The sequence below is a fragment of the Tamandua tetradactyla genome, chromosome 2, assembly GCF_023851605.1.
Source record: "Tamandua tetradactyla isolate mTamTet1 chromosome 2, mTamTet1.pri, whole genome shotgun sequence".
NCBI classification, from domain to species: Eukaryota; Metazoa; Chordata; class Mammalia; order Pilosa; family Myrmecophagidae; genus Tamandua; species Tamandua tetradactyla.
Genome location: NC_135328.1, coordinates 144,827,148 through 144,844,186, shown reverse-complemented (window position 1 = coordinate 144,844,186; position 17,039 = coordinate 144,827,148). Strand labels below are relative to the sequence as shown.

General features: G+C 36.6%; 1 protein-coding gene across 5 annotated transcripts; it reads left to right on the top strand.

Annotated features, from left to right (window-relative positions):
• Window positions 1-467: 467 nt before the first annotated feature.
• MTRF1L (mitochondrial translation release factor 1 like) lies at window positions 468-15,963 on the top strand. 5 transcript variants are annotated; one of them, XM_077149310.1, is made up of 7 exons: window positions 468-495; window positions 3,893-3,972; window positions 11,066-11,224; window positions 11,716-11,879; window positions 13,523-13,640; window positions 14,706-14,842; window positions 15,718-15,963. In XM_077149310.1, the coding sequence occupies exons 2-7, from the start codon at window positions 3,939-3,941 to the stop codon at window positions 15,916-15,918; spliced, it is 813 nt and encodes a 270-aa protein (XP_077005425.1). In that variant the 5' UTR covers window positions 468-495; window positions 3,893-3,938; the 3' UTR covers window positions 15,919-15,963. The 5 variants fall into 5 exon arrangements, with proteins under 5 accessions (XP_077005425.1, XP_077005427.1, XP_077005423.1 ...); XM_077149312.1 differs by having other exon boundaries at window positions 477-495; window positions 11,041-11,224; XM_077149308.1 differs by lacking the exon at window positions 468-495 and adding an exon at window positions 796-1,421 and having other exon boundaries at window positions 11,041-11,224.
• Window positions 15,964-17,039: the final 1,076 nt, after the last annotated feature.

The window sequence follows — 17,039 nt, the reverse complement described above, 5'->3', positions numbered from 1 at the left end:
CTTCCACTTTATTTGGAATTTTTCTACGTAGTGTGAAGCGAGGCATAGAGACAAAGAAATTCATTTTGTGAGGATTATTTTATACTTAACCTGAGTAGCTATGATTAGATACTTATAGGTGTTTTAACCTTGTCAGAGGCTCTCACTTTTTACCATTTGACTTGGAAAAAAAAATTATAAGCTCTTTCAGTACGTTATTTCTCTCAACTGTGTAAGCACTCACCACTTAATAGACACTGTCCAAACCAGTTAGGTAGTGAGAGTTTCCAGATTGTTAAACCCGTGCATTCTTCAGTCATGTCTTGGTTGTATTTATTCCCTCATATCCATTTATCTGCAAAGCACTATACCAATAAACTTTAGTAATCCTGGCACCTATCTGATATTCTGCAGCTCTGGGGGGAGGGATAGGAGTTGTGCTACCGGATAAGTCTTTGCTGCGCTGCACTTTGCTGGAACATGCAATCACTCCACCTTGGTCGCTAACAATAACAAGTAAGTGACGATGGATGAGCAGGAAGCTCGAGTTGGTAGAGAAATTATCTGAGCAAGTCAGTTACGTGGTAGACACAGGGCTGTAAAGCAGATGCTGCAAAATCTCTCCGTCGTTACACTGCCTGTCACTTCATGAACAGGAGCATGACCTACCTTTCTAAAGAGAAACCGCAGCAGGAAAAACAATGGAGGGAGGGAGGGGGGAGGGAAGAAGACATACACACACCACCTCCACCACCACCAATGGTCAGCCCTCTTTCGGTTCCGGGAAATGAAAAGCCAAGCTGGCTCTGGAGGGGCTGCAGCCGCGAACTCCGTGGCAGAGTCTACCTAAACTGCCCTCCGCGGCGGACCTGAGGCCACACTCCAATCTTGAGCAGCTGCCGCCAGGGCCAGCAAAAAGGATCCCTGACCAGGCGCGGAGACTACGCGGTCCAACCTCTCCCGGACCGCCCTACGCTTTCCCTTCCGCCGTCCGTTTCCGGCCTCGGCGAAAGAGCCCTGAGAATTTGTGATCCGTGGTAAAGGCTCCGAGGCGACTTCCGGGAGGGGGTCGGGCAGGGCTGCCTGGGCTCGCGCCCGGAGTTCCATCCCGCCCGCGCCCTGTCGCGAGACTTGAGCTGTGGGCACCTTCCGGCCGCAGCAAGTTCTTGGGCTTGTGCTAGTGATGCGCTCCAGGTTCTTGTGGGGCGCTGCTCGGCGTTTGTGGGCCGGCGGGGCCCCTGGCCCGGTCTTCCGTTCCGTCAGCTACGGAAGTCCGCCGCTGGAGGGGCTGTTTGCCCGTGGAGGGCTCCTGCGGACCTTCCTTGAGCGCCAGGCAGGGTCTGAAGCCCTACTGCAGGTCAGGGGGCCCCAGCTGGTAGCGGCGGTTAAGCTGTTAAAGGAGAAGGAGCAGGAGCTACGGGAGACACAGCGCTTGCTGCACGGTAGGGCCACACCCAGGGAGAAAGCTTCAGCGCGAACTCCTGACTCTTCTGCTTTTCCCACTAAGCCACCAGCTGGCAGGCGACTACATGCTACCCGAATTTGAGATTCTTAAGTGCAGCCTTTTGGATGTGGGTCAGTGGTCAAGCCATCAGCGTGCGCTCCGATTTGTACCCTTGTGCTCCCTTGACAGTGTGCCGCCCTATAGGTTTTAGCAAATTGATGTTCATTGGGTATGTACTCTCTTCCAAGGACAAACAAGGCACTGTCCCTGGCATGTGTACTGGAGCACTGTTTCTCAGTGGGGCAAGGAGACCCCCTACAATAGTACTAGGGGAGATGACTTTTAAAACTAGATTTATAACTCAAAATCTGAGACCTAGGAGTATGCATTTTTAACAAGTTTTCCAGGTGATCTGTGTGCATGCAAATCATGGATAAGGCCCCAGTTTTTTAATTTCTACAAGCTCCCAGGGGATGCATAGCTGCTTCTACATGGACTATACATAGGCCCTAAAAAGTGTCGCAGTCTATTGGGAGAGGCAGAATTAATTATAATACAGCTGAACACCAAGGACGGATATGTGAATAAGGACCCAGAAGAGAGCAAGGACAACTTGTTGGGAAGCCCTTGCAGACTGATAAAGGCCCACCCTTAAAGGATATAATAGATTAATTTTATTGATCTTCTACTATCCCTTGAAGGCTTTGCTGAGCATCCCTTATTCATAAACTCATCCAATTAACAGTAACAAACTATGACGTAGGCGCTATTAGCCCTACTTGACAGAAAAGGAAGCCAATGTATAGAGAAGTAAAATAACTCAGCTCAGGGTTCATCAATTTGTAAGGATTGAAGGCTGGATTTGACTGACTGGATTTCATGTTCTTAAGTACTGCATTTCATAAATCAAGAAAGAGGAGAGGTTCTGGGGTGTGCTAAGTTGCAACCATTTTGTAAAGGGAGTCAAATTTTAATCTAAAAACAAAAAATTCTAATCTAAAAAGGTTAATTTTATCCCCTTAGCTGCAAAAGGGAGCAACAGAAGCTTTCAGACTGGGAAGTGAGTGATAGGATTAGCTGTTCCCTTGGGAAGCTTGACTTGTGAAGTCAACCACGAATGGGGATCGAAGATGTCATGAAGACCATTTAGGTTACTGCAGAAGTCTAAGTGAAGGGTGAGGAGAGTCTGCAGTAAATGATTTAAGAGAAAAGGAAGGTGCCTAGAAAGTAAAGAAAGGCTGTACTGGGAAAATACCTTTTAAGAAAATTATAGAACTACCTTTTAAGAGCTCACAGTGTAGTGAGGAAGAGAGAGAGGTTTAAAAAGTTAAGGAAAAACATAAATAGATAAGAGTTTATTTTGTTTTAATCTCTTCAATAAAGAGCAGAGTGTTATGAAAGCAAAGGCTTGCATCTGACAGGTATCTTGAAAAAGTAGGAAAACTTTCATATCAAACTCCTGCCAAAATTATTTCTTACACTTCCTATACTGTTCACCTTGGTTTTGCTGTTGTCATTATTTATCCTTGAGTTAATTTTTCTTTCTTTTTTCTGCCCATTGAAGAAAAAAAGGAAATCCTAGCCATCCTTCAAATTGCTACTATTTTAATATTTAATCATAGTATCTTAAGCTGATATTTTTTACTTTTTCTCCCTGGGGTGGGGGGAGGAACTAGTTAAAATTATCTATAATCTTGCTTTGAAAGCAGGTCTTATATATGTATTATCTCCAGTTCCCAACATGTTCGATTCTTAATAAATATACAAACTGATACTTTACATGAGTTTGATCTTTCATGAAAGAGAGCAATCTGTAATAGCTAAAAATTTCCCCTTCCATAAGCAGCATGCTTTCCACAGGGTAGGGGAATGAGATAGTGTATTTTATAAAGTAAAAATGATAACTAAAGGTGAAACAAGAATTGGGGTGAAGCATAAGAGAAAAGACTACTTCATGTAAATGTTCTGTAAACATTAGGCCGAGTCTAAATGTTTGGATAGGCGCTTATTTTATACTAATGAAACACTTAACAAATGAGACAATACCTTTATACGTTTGATTCAATTTTTATTTAACTAATAGAACCTTCTACTCTGCTTCCAGTTTTCTGACTAGGTCAGTGCATGCATTTGCTATTATTGTACAGTCTAACTAAAACTATATTTAAATGAGTATTTCTTGGCGACAGAATTATAGAAAATTTTAATTAGCTTTATATTTTTCAAACACAGAAGTCACATATATTTATAATTTTACATAGCTTCTTTTATTATCAGAAGTTTTTTTTTAAGCTACATGCTCTGGAAGGCTAGTTATAAAATCTACTTTCAATTAATGGCATATGATTAAAAAGGCAAGATAGATATTTTTTTCCTGCAGCAGCAGTAACAATAAAACTATTATCTTGAAGTCTGTTGACAATTTAACAGTAATTAAGGGAAATTTAACCTGCTGCCTTTTTTCCTTAGATGAGAATGAAGACTTAAGGAAACTTGCAGAGAATGAAATAACTTTATGTCAAACAGAAATAACTCAGTTGAAGCATCAGGTATGGTGTGTGTGCAAAGAATAAAGCATTTTTGCTATTACTTTTACTGTATTTTATCAGAGGCTTAAAAAAACAATGTAAGAAGTAACTAGCTGAGGGGAACTGGGGAAGATGGCAAAGTAGGGCACCAGAAATCAGTCCCTCTACCAGAACAGCTATTAAACAGGAAGGAACTGTCTGAATCACTTATTTTGAAACTCCAGAGGCCAAGATACTACATAGCATCCAGGGATGAGCAGGAGGAAGACACTGGTAAATTACAGTGAATATCAGTAAATTGATTTCTGCAGTTCCCCCAGCCTCTCTCACAAGCAGCAGTAAGATCCAGCCCCTGGTGCCTAGAGGACTTCCTGGTACCACTTACCCAGATCCTGGAGGGGAAGTAAGGGAGGGGGCACAGATCTTTCTCTGATCACTCCTTTTTATTAATTACTTCATATCCCTGGGGGAGCAGTTCTGATGGCAGCCATTTTTCCATCCCCCCATGAGCAAGGCAACAGAGGAAATTTAAAGATGGGATGCTCCCTCAGAGCAACAGAGTACAGTTGAAAGGCTGCATTTGCTGAGCTGGGCCGGAGTCAAGAAAGCAGATCTTTGGGGAACCCTGGAAGAAACTCATGGAGTCCTTCCTGGCACTTCTCTTATCCTCACCCCAGGGAAGTTTAGAGACAGGTGAGCTCCCATTGTGGGTCCCTGGCCTTGTTCCAACTGGTAAAGACTGACTGGGAAACCCCTCTCTGGCATGTGGCACTCCCCACCCCCACCCCCCATGAAATTTGCCCTCCAGGCAAAAGCAGCTTTGGAGGAAAAAAGCAATGTGAGAAAAAACATGAGGTTGAAGGCCTGGGACAAAGGCCTACCTGCTTTTAGGATCTGCAGTGGAATACCCAGGATAGGGGGCAGGTGTGTTTCCTGGGAAGTTGAGAGAGCACTCAAACTCCTGTAAAGAGGGGAACTCCTAAGACCACTAGCAAGACCAAGCTCAGGAAAAGCCCATACAGGCCCAGAAAGGACAGGGAGGACTGTATACTTTGCATTTGCCTTAGGCTGACCTTACTAACAGGAAGCCTGAAGTCTTACTGAGAGTACCAGCCAATGCAAAGCCATCTGCAAAGATGGTGAAAGATGACTTCTGTTTAGGTTTGCTTGTTATTATGAGCTCCTGACTCTCAAGAAAATCCCTGTCATAGCACCAACTGGTTACAAAGTCAAGAAACAAAAATCTTACAGAATAAATCCCAGAGTTAACATATTAAAATATTTAAATTTAAATGTATAGTATGCAACAAAAGATGACAAGACAAAGAAATAGAAAATGTTTGCATCCAAAGGAAGAGGATAAACATTCAGAAAATATCAATGAAGACCAGATTGTGGACATACTGGACAAAAGACTTTAAAAGAATTATTTTTCAATATGTTCAGGGAGATGAAGGAAAACACAGGGAAAGAAACAGGAAAATAATGAAGACTATGAGAATCTCAGTGAAGACATGAAATTTTAAAAAGGACCAATGATAACTCCTGGAGATGAAGACCACGATGACAGAAATGAAAAATTTCCAGGGGGATTTCAACAGCAGATTGAAGTTGGCAGAAGAAAGAATCCACGACCTAAAAAACAAGGCAGTTGAAATAAGACAGGCTGAGGAGCAGAAAGCAAAAAGAATTACAAAACACAAAACAGCCTAAGAGACCTCTGGCACACCATCACGCACATCGATATATACATTATGGGTGTCTCAGAAGGAGATGAGTAAAAGAAATAATGACAGAACTTCCCAAATTTAGCAAAAGACGTTAATATGAACGTGCAAGAATCCCAGAGAACACCAAAGAAGATAAACTTGAAGAAAAATATATTCTGTCACATACTGATCTGACTTTTGAATGCAAAGGTAAGAAGAAAATTCTGAAAGCTGCAGGAGAAAAGCAATGTGTTATGTACAACGAAGTCCCCATTAGATCGAGTGTGATTTTTTAAACAGAAACCATGGAGAAAAGACACTGGGGTGAAATACTTAAAGTGCTGGAAGAAAGCTGTTATGTTTGCCTGTGAAAAAAATAAAAATAGAGAATAAAGTGCTGGAAGAAAACAATTGCCAACCCAAAATTTTTTTATCCAGCAAGAAAGACTTCCTTTCAAAAATGAAGGGGGGGGGGGGGGGCCACAGTGGCTCAGGAGGCAGAATTCTAGCCTGCCATGCCAGAGTCCTGGATTCAATTCCTGATGCCTGCCCATGCAAAAAAAAAAACAGAAAATGAATGATAGGGGATACAAGGGTAGTTCAGTGAAGCAATTCTTGCCTGCCACGTAGGAGACTCAGGTTCGATTCCTGGTTCATATACCTCACCCCGCTACCCCACCCACCCACCCAGCTCCAAAAAAACAAAATCAACAAATGGTGCTGCAATAACAGAACAGTCACGTGGAAAAACAGTGAAATGTCACCCCCACCATACAGCGTACAAAAACAAAAAAGATTAAGACATTGCCCAATAAGCAAAAGACGAGGGAGTTCATCACCACTAGATTGTGCCTATGAACAATGCTAAGGGAAGTTCTTTAGACTAAAAGTGGTTCAGAATGGCATAAAGATGTGAAGACATTCTGGATAAGGGAACCATGTGGGTGATATAAATACCAGTACTATTGTATTATTTGGTATGTACTTCTATACTTGGTTCTTGCAGGTGCCAAAATGTAAACACATAAAGAGTACTGATAAATCCTTGATTCTGGACATAATGTACAAAAATATAACTTCTAACAAATACAGAAAACGGGAGGATGGAGAGGTATACAACAGTCTGTATGCTTTTGATGCCAAATTGGCTTCAAATCACATATGATTATTATATATTTAGGATATTAAATTTTAACTCTATGGTAACCACAAGGAAAATACATTAAATATACGCAGTTAGAAATGAGAAGGGATTCTACATGGTACAATACAGAAAATAAAAAAAAATATGAAAATACACGTTAACAGAAAAAATTGCAGGCCAAATAGTTATAAAACGTACAAAGGCCAAATACTAAAAATTGACAGAATAAAGTCCTACATTATCAGTAATGATTTAAATATAAATGGATTAAACTCCAGTCAAAAGGCAGAGATTGGAAAAATGGATAAAATAGCATGACTCAATTATATGTTGTTTACATGAGATTCACCATAAATTCAAAGACATAAGTAGGTTAAAATTCAAAGGATGGAAAAAATATATACAAGTATTAACCAAAAGACAGCTGGGACAGATATACTAATACCACATAAAATAGACTTTCCTTTAAAACCGGCTATGAGATACAAAGACAGTCATATATACTGATAAGGGAGTCAATTTAACAAGAAGATGTAACAGTTACAAACACTATGCACCTAACAGCAGACCTCCAAAATATATGAATATATGAAGCTATTACTGACAAGATATGAAGGGAAAAACTGAAGGTTCCACATTAACAGTAGGAGACCTTAATATATTACGTCAATAATGGATTGAACATCTACCCAGAAGACTGAGTAACTGGAAGACTTGAATGATATATGGAGTCTCATTAAAAATACTGAAATCATACAATGTATGGGAAAAAATAATCTCGTCAACAAATGGTGCTAGGAAAATCAGATCTCCATTTGCAAAAGAATGAAGGTGGATCCTACTTCACATCATATGCAAAAATCAACTCAATCTGGGCAGAAGATTAAAATATATTTGCAAAGTCCCCTTGAGGATAAAGGTAGAAATATTGAACTCCCCCCCCTGGGGAAGACCTGATGTTCCCGCAATCATTGGGGACTGCCAATTTGATAGGCCTGGCTCTTGATCTTGGGGCTTGCTATTATAAAACATATCCCTGCAAAGGAGAGGCTAAGCCTTTTTATGATTATCCCTGAGTCACCCCAAGAGAACCTTTTTTGTTGCTCAGATGTGGCCCCTCTCCCTCTCTCTAAGCCAACTCCTCAGGTGAGCTCACTGCCTTCTCCCCTACATGAGACATGACTCCCAGGGATGTAAATTTCCCTGGCATCATGGGTATGAGAAAGCCTTAACCAAAGAGGGAAGAGAAATGAAAGAAAGTTTCAGTGAGAGATTTCAAATAGAGCTGAGAGGTCATTTTGGAGGTTATTCTTATGTAGTATACAGATATCCCCTTTCAATTTTTGGTGTACTGGAGTAGCTAGAGGGAAATATTTGAAACTGTTGAACTATAACCCAATAGCTTTGATTCTTAAAGATGACTGAATAAATATAGAGCTTTTGAGGTGTGACCATGTGACTGTGAAAACCTGACTTCACAGTGTATGGACAGATGAGTAAGAAAAAACGAAGGGGGGCAAAAATAAATAATAGGGGTGTACGAGATGTTTGGAGTGTTCTTTTTCACTTCTATTCTTTTTTTTTTGGAGTAATGAAAATGTTCAAAAATCAATTGTGATGAAGAATGTACAGCTATATTATAAACCACTGATTGTAGAATTTGGATGAGGTATGTAAATATATATCTCAATGAAAGGAGCATTATTGACAGCCTACCCTCAAGTGTTTATAGAATGGATTGATAAAAAGACAGACAGATAGATGGGTAGTTAGATGGATTGGCAGTTTAATGGATAGACAGATAAAATTATAGGGCAAATGTGGCAAAATGTTAAAATTGGTGGATCAGGTTAGCTAGGGTGGAATAAGGATATGTTGGAGTTCTCTGTATGAGATTTGTATCATTTTTTTATTTGTCCTATAAGTTTTAAAGTATTTCAGAATTAGAAGTTTAATATTAAAAAAAGAAAAAAAGGATCAGACAAATTTAGAAGTCAAACTGTATAACCTAGAAGAAAACGTGGAGAACCATGCTCAGGATGTTCTGTTCTAAGGTTTCTTAGACTTTACAACCAAAGCATAAGCAATAACAACAAAAAATTAGATAAATGGGACCTCATAAAAATTAAAAACTTTTGCACCTCAAAAGACTTTATCATGAAAGTAAAAGAACACCCTACACAATGGGAGAAAATATTGGGAAACCACATATTTGATAAGGGTTTACTCTCCAGAACATACAAAGAAATCTTTCAACTCAACAAGACAAACCAATTTATAAATGGGTAAGGGACCTGAATAGACATTTCTCCAAAGTAATACAAATGGCAAAAAAAGCCTGTGAAAAGATGTTCAAGATCATTAGCTATTAAGGAAATGCAAATCAAAACCACAAGATACTATTTCACCCCACTAGCATGAGTATTAAAAAAAAAAACAAAAAATTACAAGTGTTGGAAGAGGATGTGGAGAAACAGGAACACACATTCATTGCTGGTGGGACTGTAAATCAGTGTGGCTGCTGTGACATACAGTTTGGGAATTCCTCAGAAAGTTAAGTATAGAATTACCATATGATCCTCCTACTTTTAGAACTGAATTCTGAGATATGAACAGATATTCCACACTAATGTTTATAGCATCATTATTCATAATTGCCAAAAGATAGAAGAACCCAAGTGTCCATCAACTGATATTCCACACAGTGAATATTATTCAGCCCTAAAAAGGAATGATGTTCTGGTACATGCGGCAACATGATTAAACCTTGAAGACATCACGTTGAGTGAAATAAGTCAGTCACAAAAGGACAAATATTGTTTGCTCTCATTGATATGAAATTAGAATACGCAAACCCATAGAGTCAGAATCTAGGATGTAGGTTACCAGGAGGAGGGATTGGGTATGGAATAAGGCATTAAGGCTTAAAATGCCCAGTTTCTATCTGGAATAATGGGAAAGTTTTGTTATTGGATGATGGTAATGGTAGCACAACATTGTGAACATAATTAACAATACTGAATTATATATATCTGAAGGTGATTAAGGGGGAAACTTTGGGTTGTGTGTATCCTATAGAATAAAAAAATAATCCATGGAACTGCACGACACAGTGAACCCTAAGTTAAACTACAGAATTTGGTTTAATAGTACTACTATAAAGTATACTTTCATCAAGTGTAACAAATCTACCACACCAATACATGTTAATAATAGGAACTCTGTTTTCTGCAAGATTTTTCTGTAAGCCCACAACTTCTCTACTGAAATAATAATGAAGTAGCTTGCTTTTCACTATTTAGAATAATGAACTGGTTTTTAAAAGATTAAAAGGACTGTAGAATTCTGAAATAAAGAAGATATGACAAAAGTGAATGTAATTAACAATACTAAAATGTCACTTATGTCATATTAATGCCATTTTCTGGAAAAGCAATGAAATATACATTTCCCCCATGTTTTTCTTTACAGACATAAAAGGGCATTTATTAAAGAACCAATAAAATGTTGATATCTTTTCTTTTTAATTCACCTATATGCCAAGAAACTTTTATTCTATAGGCCATAACTAGCATATATATAAAAAGTGTGAAACATATTATAATGGAAGGAGGATGGATTTAAGAATCCTATAATTTGAGCTCTTGTGCCTGCCAGTTTCTAACTTTGCCCTTTAAGAGGGTATTTAGCTTCTGTTTAACTCAGTTTCCTTAAATGTAAAATGAGGGAACTAGAATAGATCATCTTTTAGGGGCCTTTTTCAATTCCAAAATTGTAAGTTTCTCTTCCATATTAAGGAGGCTTAATAGAAATACAATTAGAACGCTTTTGTTCTTCTGCCCAATTAGGCCTTAATTTCAAGAGGGCAAAGCTAAAATCTTCTATTTTGTATTCTACACACAGTATAATGTCTTATTCACAGAAAGCTCTTAACTGAATAAGGAATTGATATACAGCGTATATGAACTTCAAAAAGAAATAAAAGTAAGCCTGTAAGTTTTAGCTGAACCTTACAGCATTTATAATATAGCTGTAACATAAATGGTTTTTGGAAGTTTATAGTTATACAGATTATACAGTTCTAATTGACAAGATGGTTGAACAGTTCTCAGCAATATTAAATTATTGTAGGGAAACTTAACTAAGTTAAATACTTAAAATACTTTTATTTATCTTTCTTTTTAAAGTTTTAAATAGTTCTTAATTATAGGAGGGATGGCATTTTTGTATTTACAGATTATCTTACTTTTGGCTCCCTCAGAAGAAACAGATGAAAATGACGTGATCCTGGAGGTAACTGCAGGAGTTGGGGGTCAGGAAGCAATGTTGTTTACGTCAGAGATATTTGATATGTATCAGCAATATGCTGCATTTAAAAGGTGGCATTTTGAGACCCTGGAATATTTTCCAAGTGAAATAGGTCAGTAAACTGTTTAATTGCTTTTGGGTAAAGTACAGATTTAATTTCTTTATCTATATGTATCCTAGAAAAATTCTAAAGACGATTGTAGGCTTTAGAATTTATTTGTAGTGATGCTGAAGTAGCTTTATGCTAGTCATTTACCTAGTAATATTGAATACAAATGTACCAATTTTGAAATAAGTTGTAAACTGTTACTCATTCAATAATAATAACCATTCAGTAACTAACAGTCTTTTAAAGTGTTCTTTTATATCCGTTATTGAATGAATTTATTAGGAGTATAAATATTTTATGTTTAAAAACTAGAAGCATTAAAGATAATAAGTATTAAAAACATTGATATCACAAACTTGCAAGTTTTTTAATTAATGTTTTACAATCTGGGCTTACATGATATTCTTTTGTAACTCTTAAAACATATTTCAAAATGGTAGAAATTATTTATAAATGGCAGGAATAAAGAATTATATTTTCCCTTTATTTTCAAGGTGGTCTTAGGCATGCATCTGCCAGCATTGGCGGTTCAGAAGCCTATAAGCATATGAAATTTGAAGGAGGGGTACACAGAGTACAAAGAGTGCCAAAGACGGAGAAACAAGGCCGCATCCATACTAGCACCATGACTGTAGCAATATTACCCCAACCTACTGAAGTAAGGCATAATAATACCCTCTCTCCATGGTATTTTGGGGTTAACACAATGTCTTTTTTTAATGCAGTTTTATTGAGATATATATATTCACATACCATATAATCATCCAAATTGTACAATCAGCGGTTCACAGTATCATCATATAGCTGTAGCACAGTATCTTACCCTCAGAGTAACACTCAGAGTTTACTGTCAGTCCAAAATGTTTAACTTTACGGTAGTAAAAATTAAGGATTTATGAACAACCCAAACTTGCATTGTCTATTAATTTTTCTCTACCTCCAACTTTAAGGTAAATCTGTGACATCATCTCTTTAGGTGAAACAATAGTAACGTTTTCCTTGCTAAAAGAACTAGGCATTTATTCTACTTCGAATAAATTCGAAGACAGATCGCTTCCTAATTTCTTATGCCTTCCCAGTATATTAATAGCAATAATCCTGTTTTAACAGGGATAACAGAATTGCTACCCTATAACTGAATTATATTAAAATAGAATTGTTACAGTTTTCAGAATGAGTATTCTTTTATTCTCACAAAATTCTCAATCTATATTTGTAAAATAATTTAATTGAGAAATTCTATTTTGCTTACATCCCTTCAACTGAAAAACTACTTTATATTACAGGTAATGTCTGACTTGTTTTTCAGAATCAAGTATAAATGGTTTGAGAGGGAAGTTTAATTGAAGATTTGTTTCTTACTCTTTGGATACAGTGCTGTTTGACTCACTGTAATAGGGTTAATTGAGTTCCTTTCTTTACATCTTTTAATTGTATAGAGCATAGATGAGGGGAAAAAAACAGTATTTAGGAAGAATAGAGAATGAATAAAGGGCAGGAGCTACATCCAGATATTAGTCACTTTGGGTTACGCATCTTCGGATTGTAAGGAATTTTCAGGAAAAGATGGAAGAGTGAGATTCATATATCATCACTTAATTTTTCAAGCAATCCTAAGAGAGCGTGCCATAGGAGACATCAAGGCCTTTGCACAGGTAGGATTCCTACTGCCAAGGTTGTAGACATGTCACCGAGTGGTTCCAAAACAGCTTTTAAAATCTGGTGCTTTTGATGGTGACTGTCACGATAGAGCATTATCCATCCTGATATTAGATCCCATTGTAGGCATGAATTAAATCTGTACCCTTGACTTCTTGGCCTTTGCTCTATGCTTTTGTCTTACCTCTTCCTCCAATAAAAATGTCTTTATTAAAGAGTAAACCAAAAAAAAACTCTTCTCACAGTCCCCAAACTAGTATTGCTTTTTCCTCTGTTAAATTCTTTCTGAAATCAGAAATATTCCATGAAACTTGTTAGCCCATATATTCACGATGCTAACAGTAGCTAAGTTTTACTGTTCATGTTATAAGAGGGTAATTTTACAGAGTAGATGAGTTTTTGAGGATTATGGAGGATTTTTTTTTTATATTATATATATATATGTATATTTTATATTTTTCTTACTCCCCCAAAAAAGTTTAAAAATGATACCCCATCCATCTACTTTCTTAAAATTATATGTTTTAAATCTTATGCGTTCTGTAGGTGGCTTAAATTTATATTTAAAGATGGATAGTTTTTGCCTTTGAACAGTTGGTATATGTAATAGTTTTAATCCATACTTTTCTTTTTTATATCTAGATTAATCTTGTGATTAATCCTAAAGATTTGAGAATTGATACTAAGCGAGCAAGTGGAGCTGGTGGGCAGCATGTGAATACAACAGATAGTGCAGTCCGGATAGTTCATCTGCCAACAGGTAGGCATTTATTTATTCAACATCAGACTGTGAAGAAAAAAATCAAGTCTCTGAATAATTTGACTAACTTTCTACTGAAATGTATCTTCAGTGGCCAAAGGAGTATATATGGCTAAGGATCCTGTTATTAATACTTAATTTATTTAGACTTATCCTTATCTGAAACTCTCCTCTGCAGAACATCACAAAGCCAGAAAGAGAGCAGCCTCTAAATCCAGGGAATTACATTATTTGTGATTATGAAGAGAAAGTATGATGGTCCTTCCAGTTAGCCTTCTGAATTGATACTTAGTTTTTGCTACTAAAAAAAAAAATCTTAAATACAGTGATCATTATGGGTTCTTCTTTATCAGAAAATGCTTTAAACATTAGGACATGGAGCCTCTTTCCATTAAATTCAACCTCTAAGGGTTCTGGATCTAAATACTTAGGCAATTGGGCTTATCTAAATTTTTCTTAAGCCTTCAGTATCTCTTAAGTAGAATAAAGGTGTTTTACAAGTATTATTATTATCTTTATACTTGATAAAGAGCACATGGATAACAAACCTCACTTATCTATAAAGAGAACAAGAACCTCAATATGACAGATTTCATATTGGTATAATTTCCACTGATTGGTGATGATTACTAGGAGTGTTGAATTAATGTGTTTTTGTTTTCTGAACATGAAAAAAATCCTCATTTTAAATTTTATGTCATAAAATTGTGTATTAACAATTTATGTAATAGTATATTAACATTCTTCATATCTTAATTTGTATAATGAGCAGTTATGACTTTTAAAAAATTATCATGGCTAGTTAGGAGTGGGAGACAAATAATTTATGCTTTTTGTTTTTTATATTCAATAAGGAAATACTTTGTGCTATAGCTCAAACTTAAATTTTCAGTTTTCTGACAAACATTATAAAAGCCAACTTGTTTTATAGTGTTTCTTTTATTTTAGTCTTATTTTTCCCTGTCATAAGGAAGAAAAAGGATGAGAAAGAAAAGGAGTGTTCCTTGATAAGAAATACAGAAGACTTTTCTATTAAAACTCTTTAATTTTCATAACACTACTCAGGTGTTGTCTCTGAATGCCAACAAGAGAGATCTCAACTGAAAAATAGAGAGATGGCTATGAAAAAGTTACGTGCCAAACTTTACAGCAAGCACCTAGAAGAAGAAACAAGTAAAAGATACAATGCTAGAAAGATTCAGGTAAAACTGAATTTCAAAAATGCTTCTGAAGGGCCATAATACTTTTAGATAACCCAGTTTTTAACTCAGATATACCAAAATTGCTTTATTACATTTGTCAAAATAAAAAAATAAACAGAGTGGTTCAGTGGTAGAATGCTCGCCTTACATGTGGGAGACCCGGGTTCAATTCCTGGACCATGCACCCAGAAAATAACAAAATAAATAAATAAACCAAATATACCCAAAGGTTATATTTGTTTTATAGTAATTTTACTACTATTGATCTTACAAGGCTATTTTTCTCAGCCTTTTAATCACAGGTACTTAAAATGAGTCCCCACTCATTTTTTTCCCCAATCATTTTTAATCCTCAAAAAATTATGCAAGCCAGAAAGTTGGAAAGCAAACTGTATTTACTATCCTCCTGCTTGGTATTTAATTTTATAACTATAAAGCCCTTTTAAGAATTCCTCAAAATGGAGTATTCACTATCTTGTTACCACTGAAAATGACAAGATTCATAGAAATTATATACATTTAGCTACCACTTGAATATCAACCACGTACCAGGCTTTTTATATATATCTTCACTCTGTGGTAGTGTAATTGTCTCTATTTTACAGAAGGGATAACTGAGTTTTAAAGTTGAAGTCACAGAGTTTTGACTTGGCAGAGATGAGATTCATATACTAATTTGTGTGACTTTAAATCCCATGTTCTTTTTCTCTACTACTGTCTACATTATTTGGGGATTCAGAATGTTTAAGACTTTGTTCTTGCACTGTGTTTCATATTATAAATCAAGAACTTAAGTTCCAGCTAAGTTAAATGTGTATGTTTAAGTTGCCATGTTTCTTAACTACATCTCAAATTACATCTTTTTTTTTAAATAGATTGGAACTAAAGGAAGATCAGAGAAAATAAGGACATATAATTTTCAACAGAACCGGATCACAGATCACAGAATAAACAAGTCTCTGCATGATCTTGAAACTTTTATGCAAGGAGAGTACCTACTAGATGATCTTGTACAGTCACTGAAGGACTATGCTGATTATGAATCTGTAGTAGAAATTATTTCTAAAAAAGTTTGATGTTTTGTAAATTAAAGCCTTTTATAGCTTAAGAAAAGACAGCAACTCAAATTGTTTTGTGCTAATACTCACAAATATTTTCTTGAAAAGCTTGGATTAATACAGTTGGAGATAATACGCATCTTCTTTAGAGATAATTTCTATAAATTTCTCAATGTATTAGTAAAAAGCATACAAGGTAATCATCACTATGGTTGTAGATATGACAGTAAATACTTTATTAGCATGGTCTAGTCAGGAGACAAATCATACCAATAATATGAAGAAGGATAATTTTAACAAAGAACTCTTAAGCAACAGTAGAATTAGCTGTAAAGAGGGGATAAAAGAAAAACAGTACACTAGGATTGAGAGAGAATACCCAAAAAGAACAGACTTGAAAGGGGGCTCCCCTTTCCCAAGGTGGAGAATCAGTAGAATGTGGCTGCTGCCCAGTTTGTAGGAAAGTTCCCTGGGTTGCCTTTGGCCAGAGCTTATCTACAGCTGGTGGGCCAGGGTTTGTAAGCAGAGAATCTCAGGGACCAGCAACAAGAAGCCTGCCACCATGTCATCAAAACTTGTTGGAGCTAAGGACTGCTAGGTGTTCAAAAGTACTCCTGACAGTTGTGCCATAGAAACAAGAGGAAAGAAAGCACATTAGAGTCAAAGAAGAAAAGCCCCTTCCTTCTGCAGTTAACCTCCACCACTCTCTATTGAAAAACTTAGCATGGTACCATCTGGCTTTTTGAATGAAAGGAAAATATTTTATAGGTTATTAAATATTATAATGCACTTAATTTCTCTTTACCGATTTTAAAAAGGTGAAAATTGAAAAACTAGGATTATTGTGAATAGTCTTCAGTGTTGGATTTCATTCTATAAATAAGGGAGAGCTATTAAAGTTTACTTCCCAACTCCCACCATTTCCTTCCACCCCTACCCTTAACCCCATGGGAAAGGAAAGTGTCAAAGAACTGTACTAATTAAGCTGGAAAAGAACACTTGCTCTGTTTTTAAACTTCCAGTCCATTAGAACATCATACTTGGTTAGGAAAAAATCATAACCAATCCATATTGGTGGATTTTAACAAGAACATAAATTAAAAATATTTATCAGTAGGTATATTATGAACACATACAGA

Excerpts from the sequence above, each read along its gene's own strand:
- MTRF1L (XM_077149308.1), top strand. The coding sequence starts at position 1,163 with ATGCGCTCCAGGTTCTTGTGGGGCGCTGCTCGGCGTTTGTGGGCCGGC. Across the intron at positions 11,225-11,715 it reads ATATTTTCCAAGTGAAATAG|GTGGTCTTAGGCATGCATCT; the intron begins GTCAGTAAACTG and ends TTTATTTTCAAG. Across the intron at positions 14,843-15,717 it reads ACAATGCTAGAAAGATTCAG|ATTGGAACTAAAGGAAGATC; the intron begins GTAAAACTGAAT and ends TTTTTTAAATAG.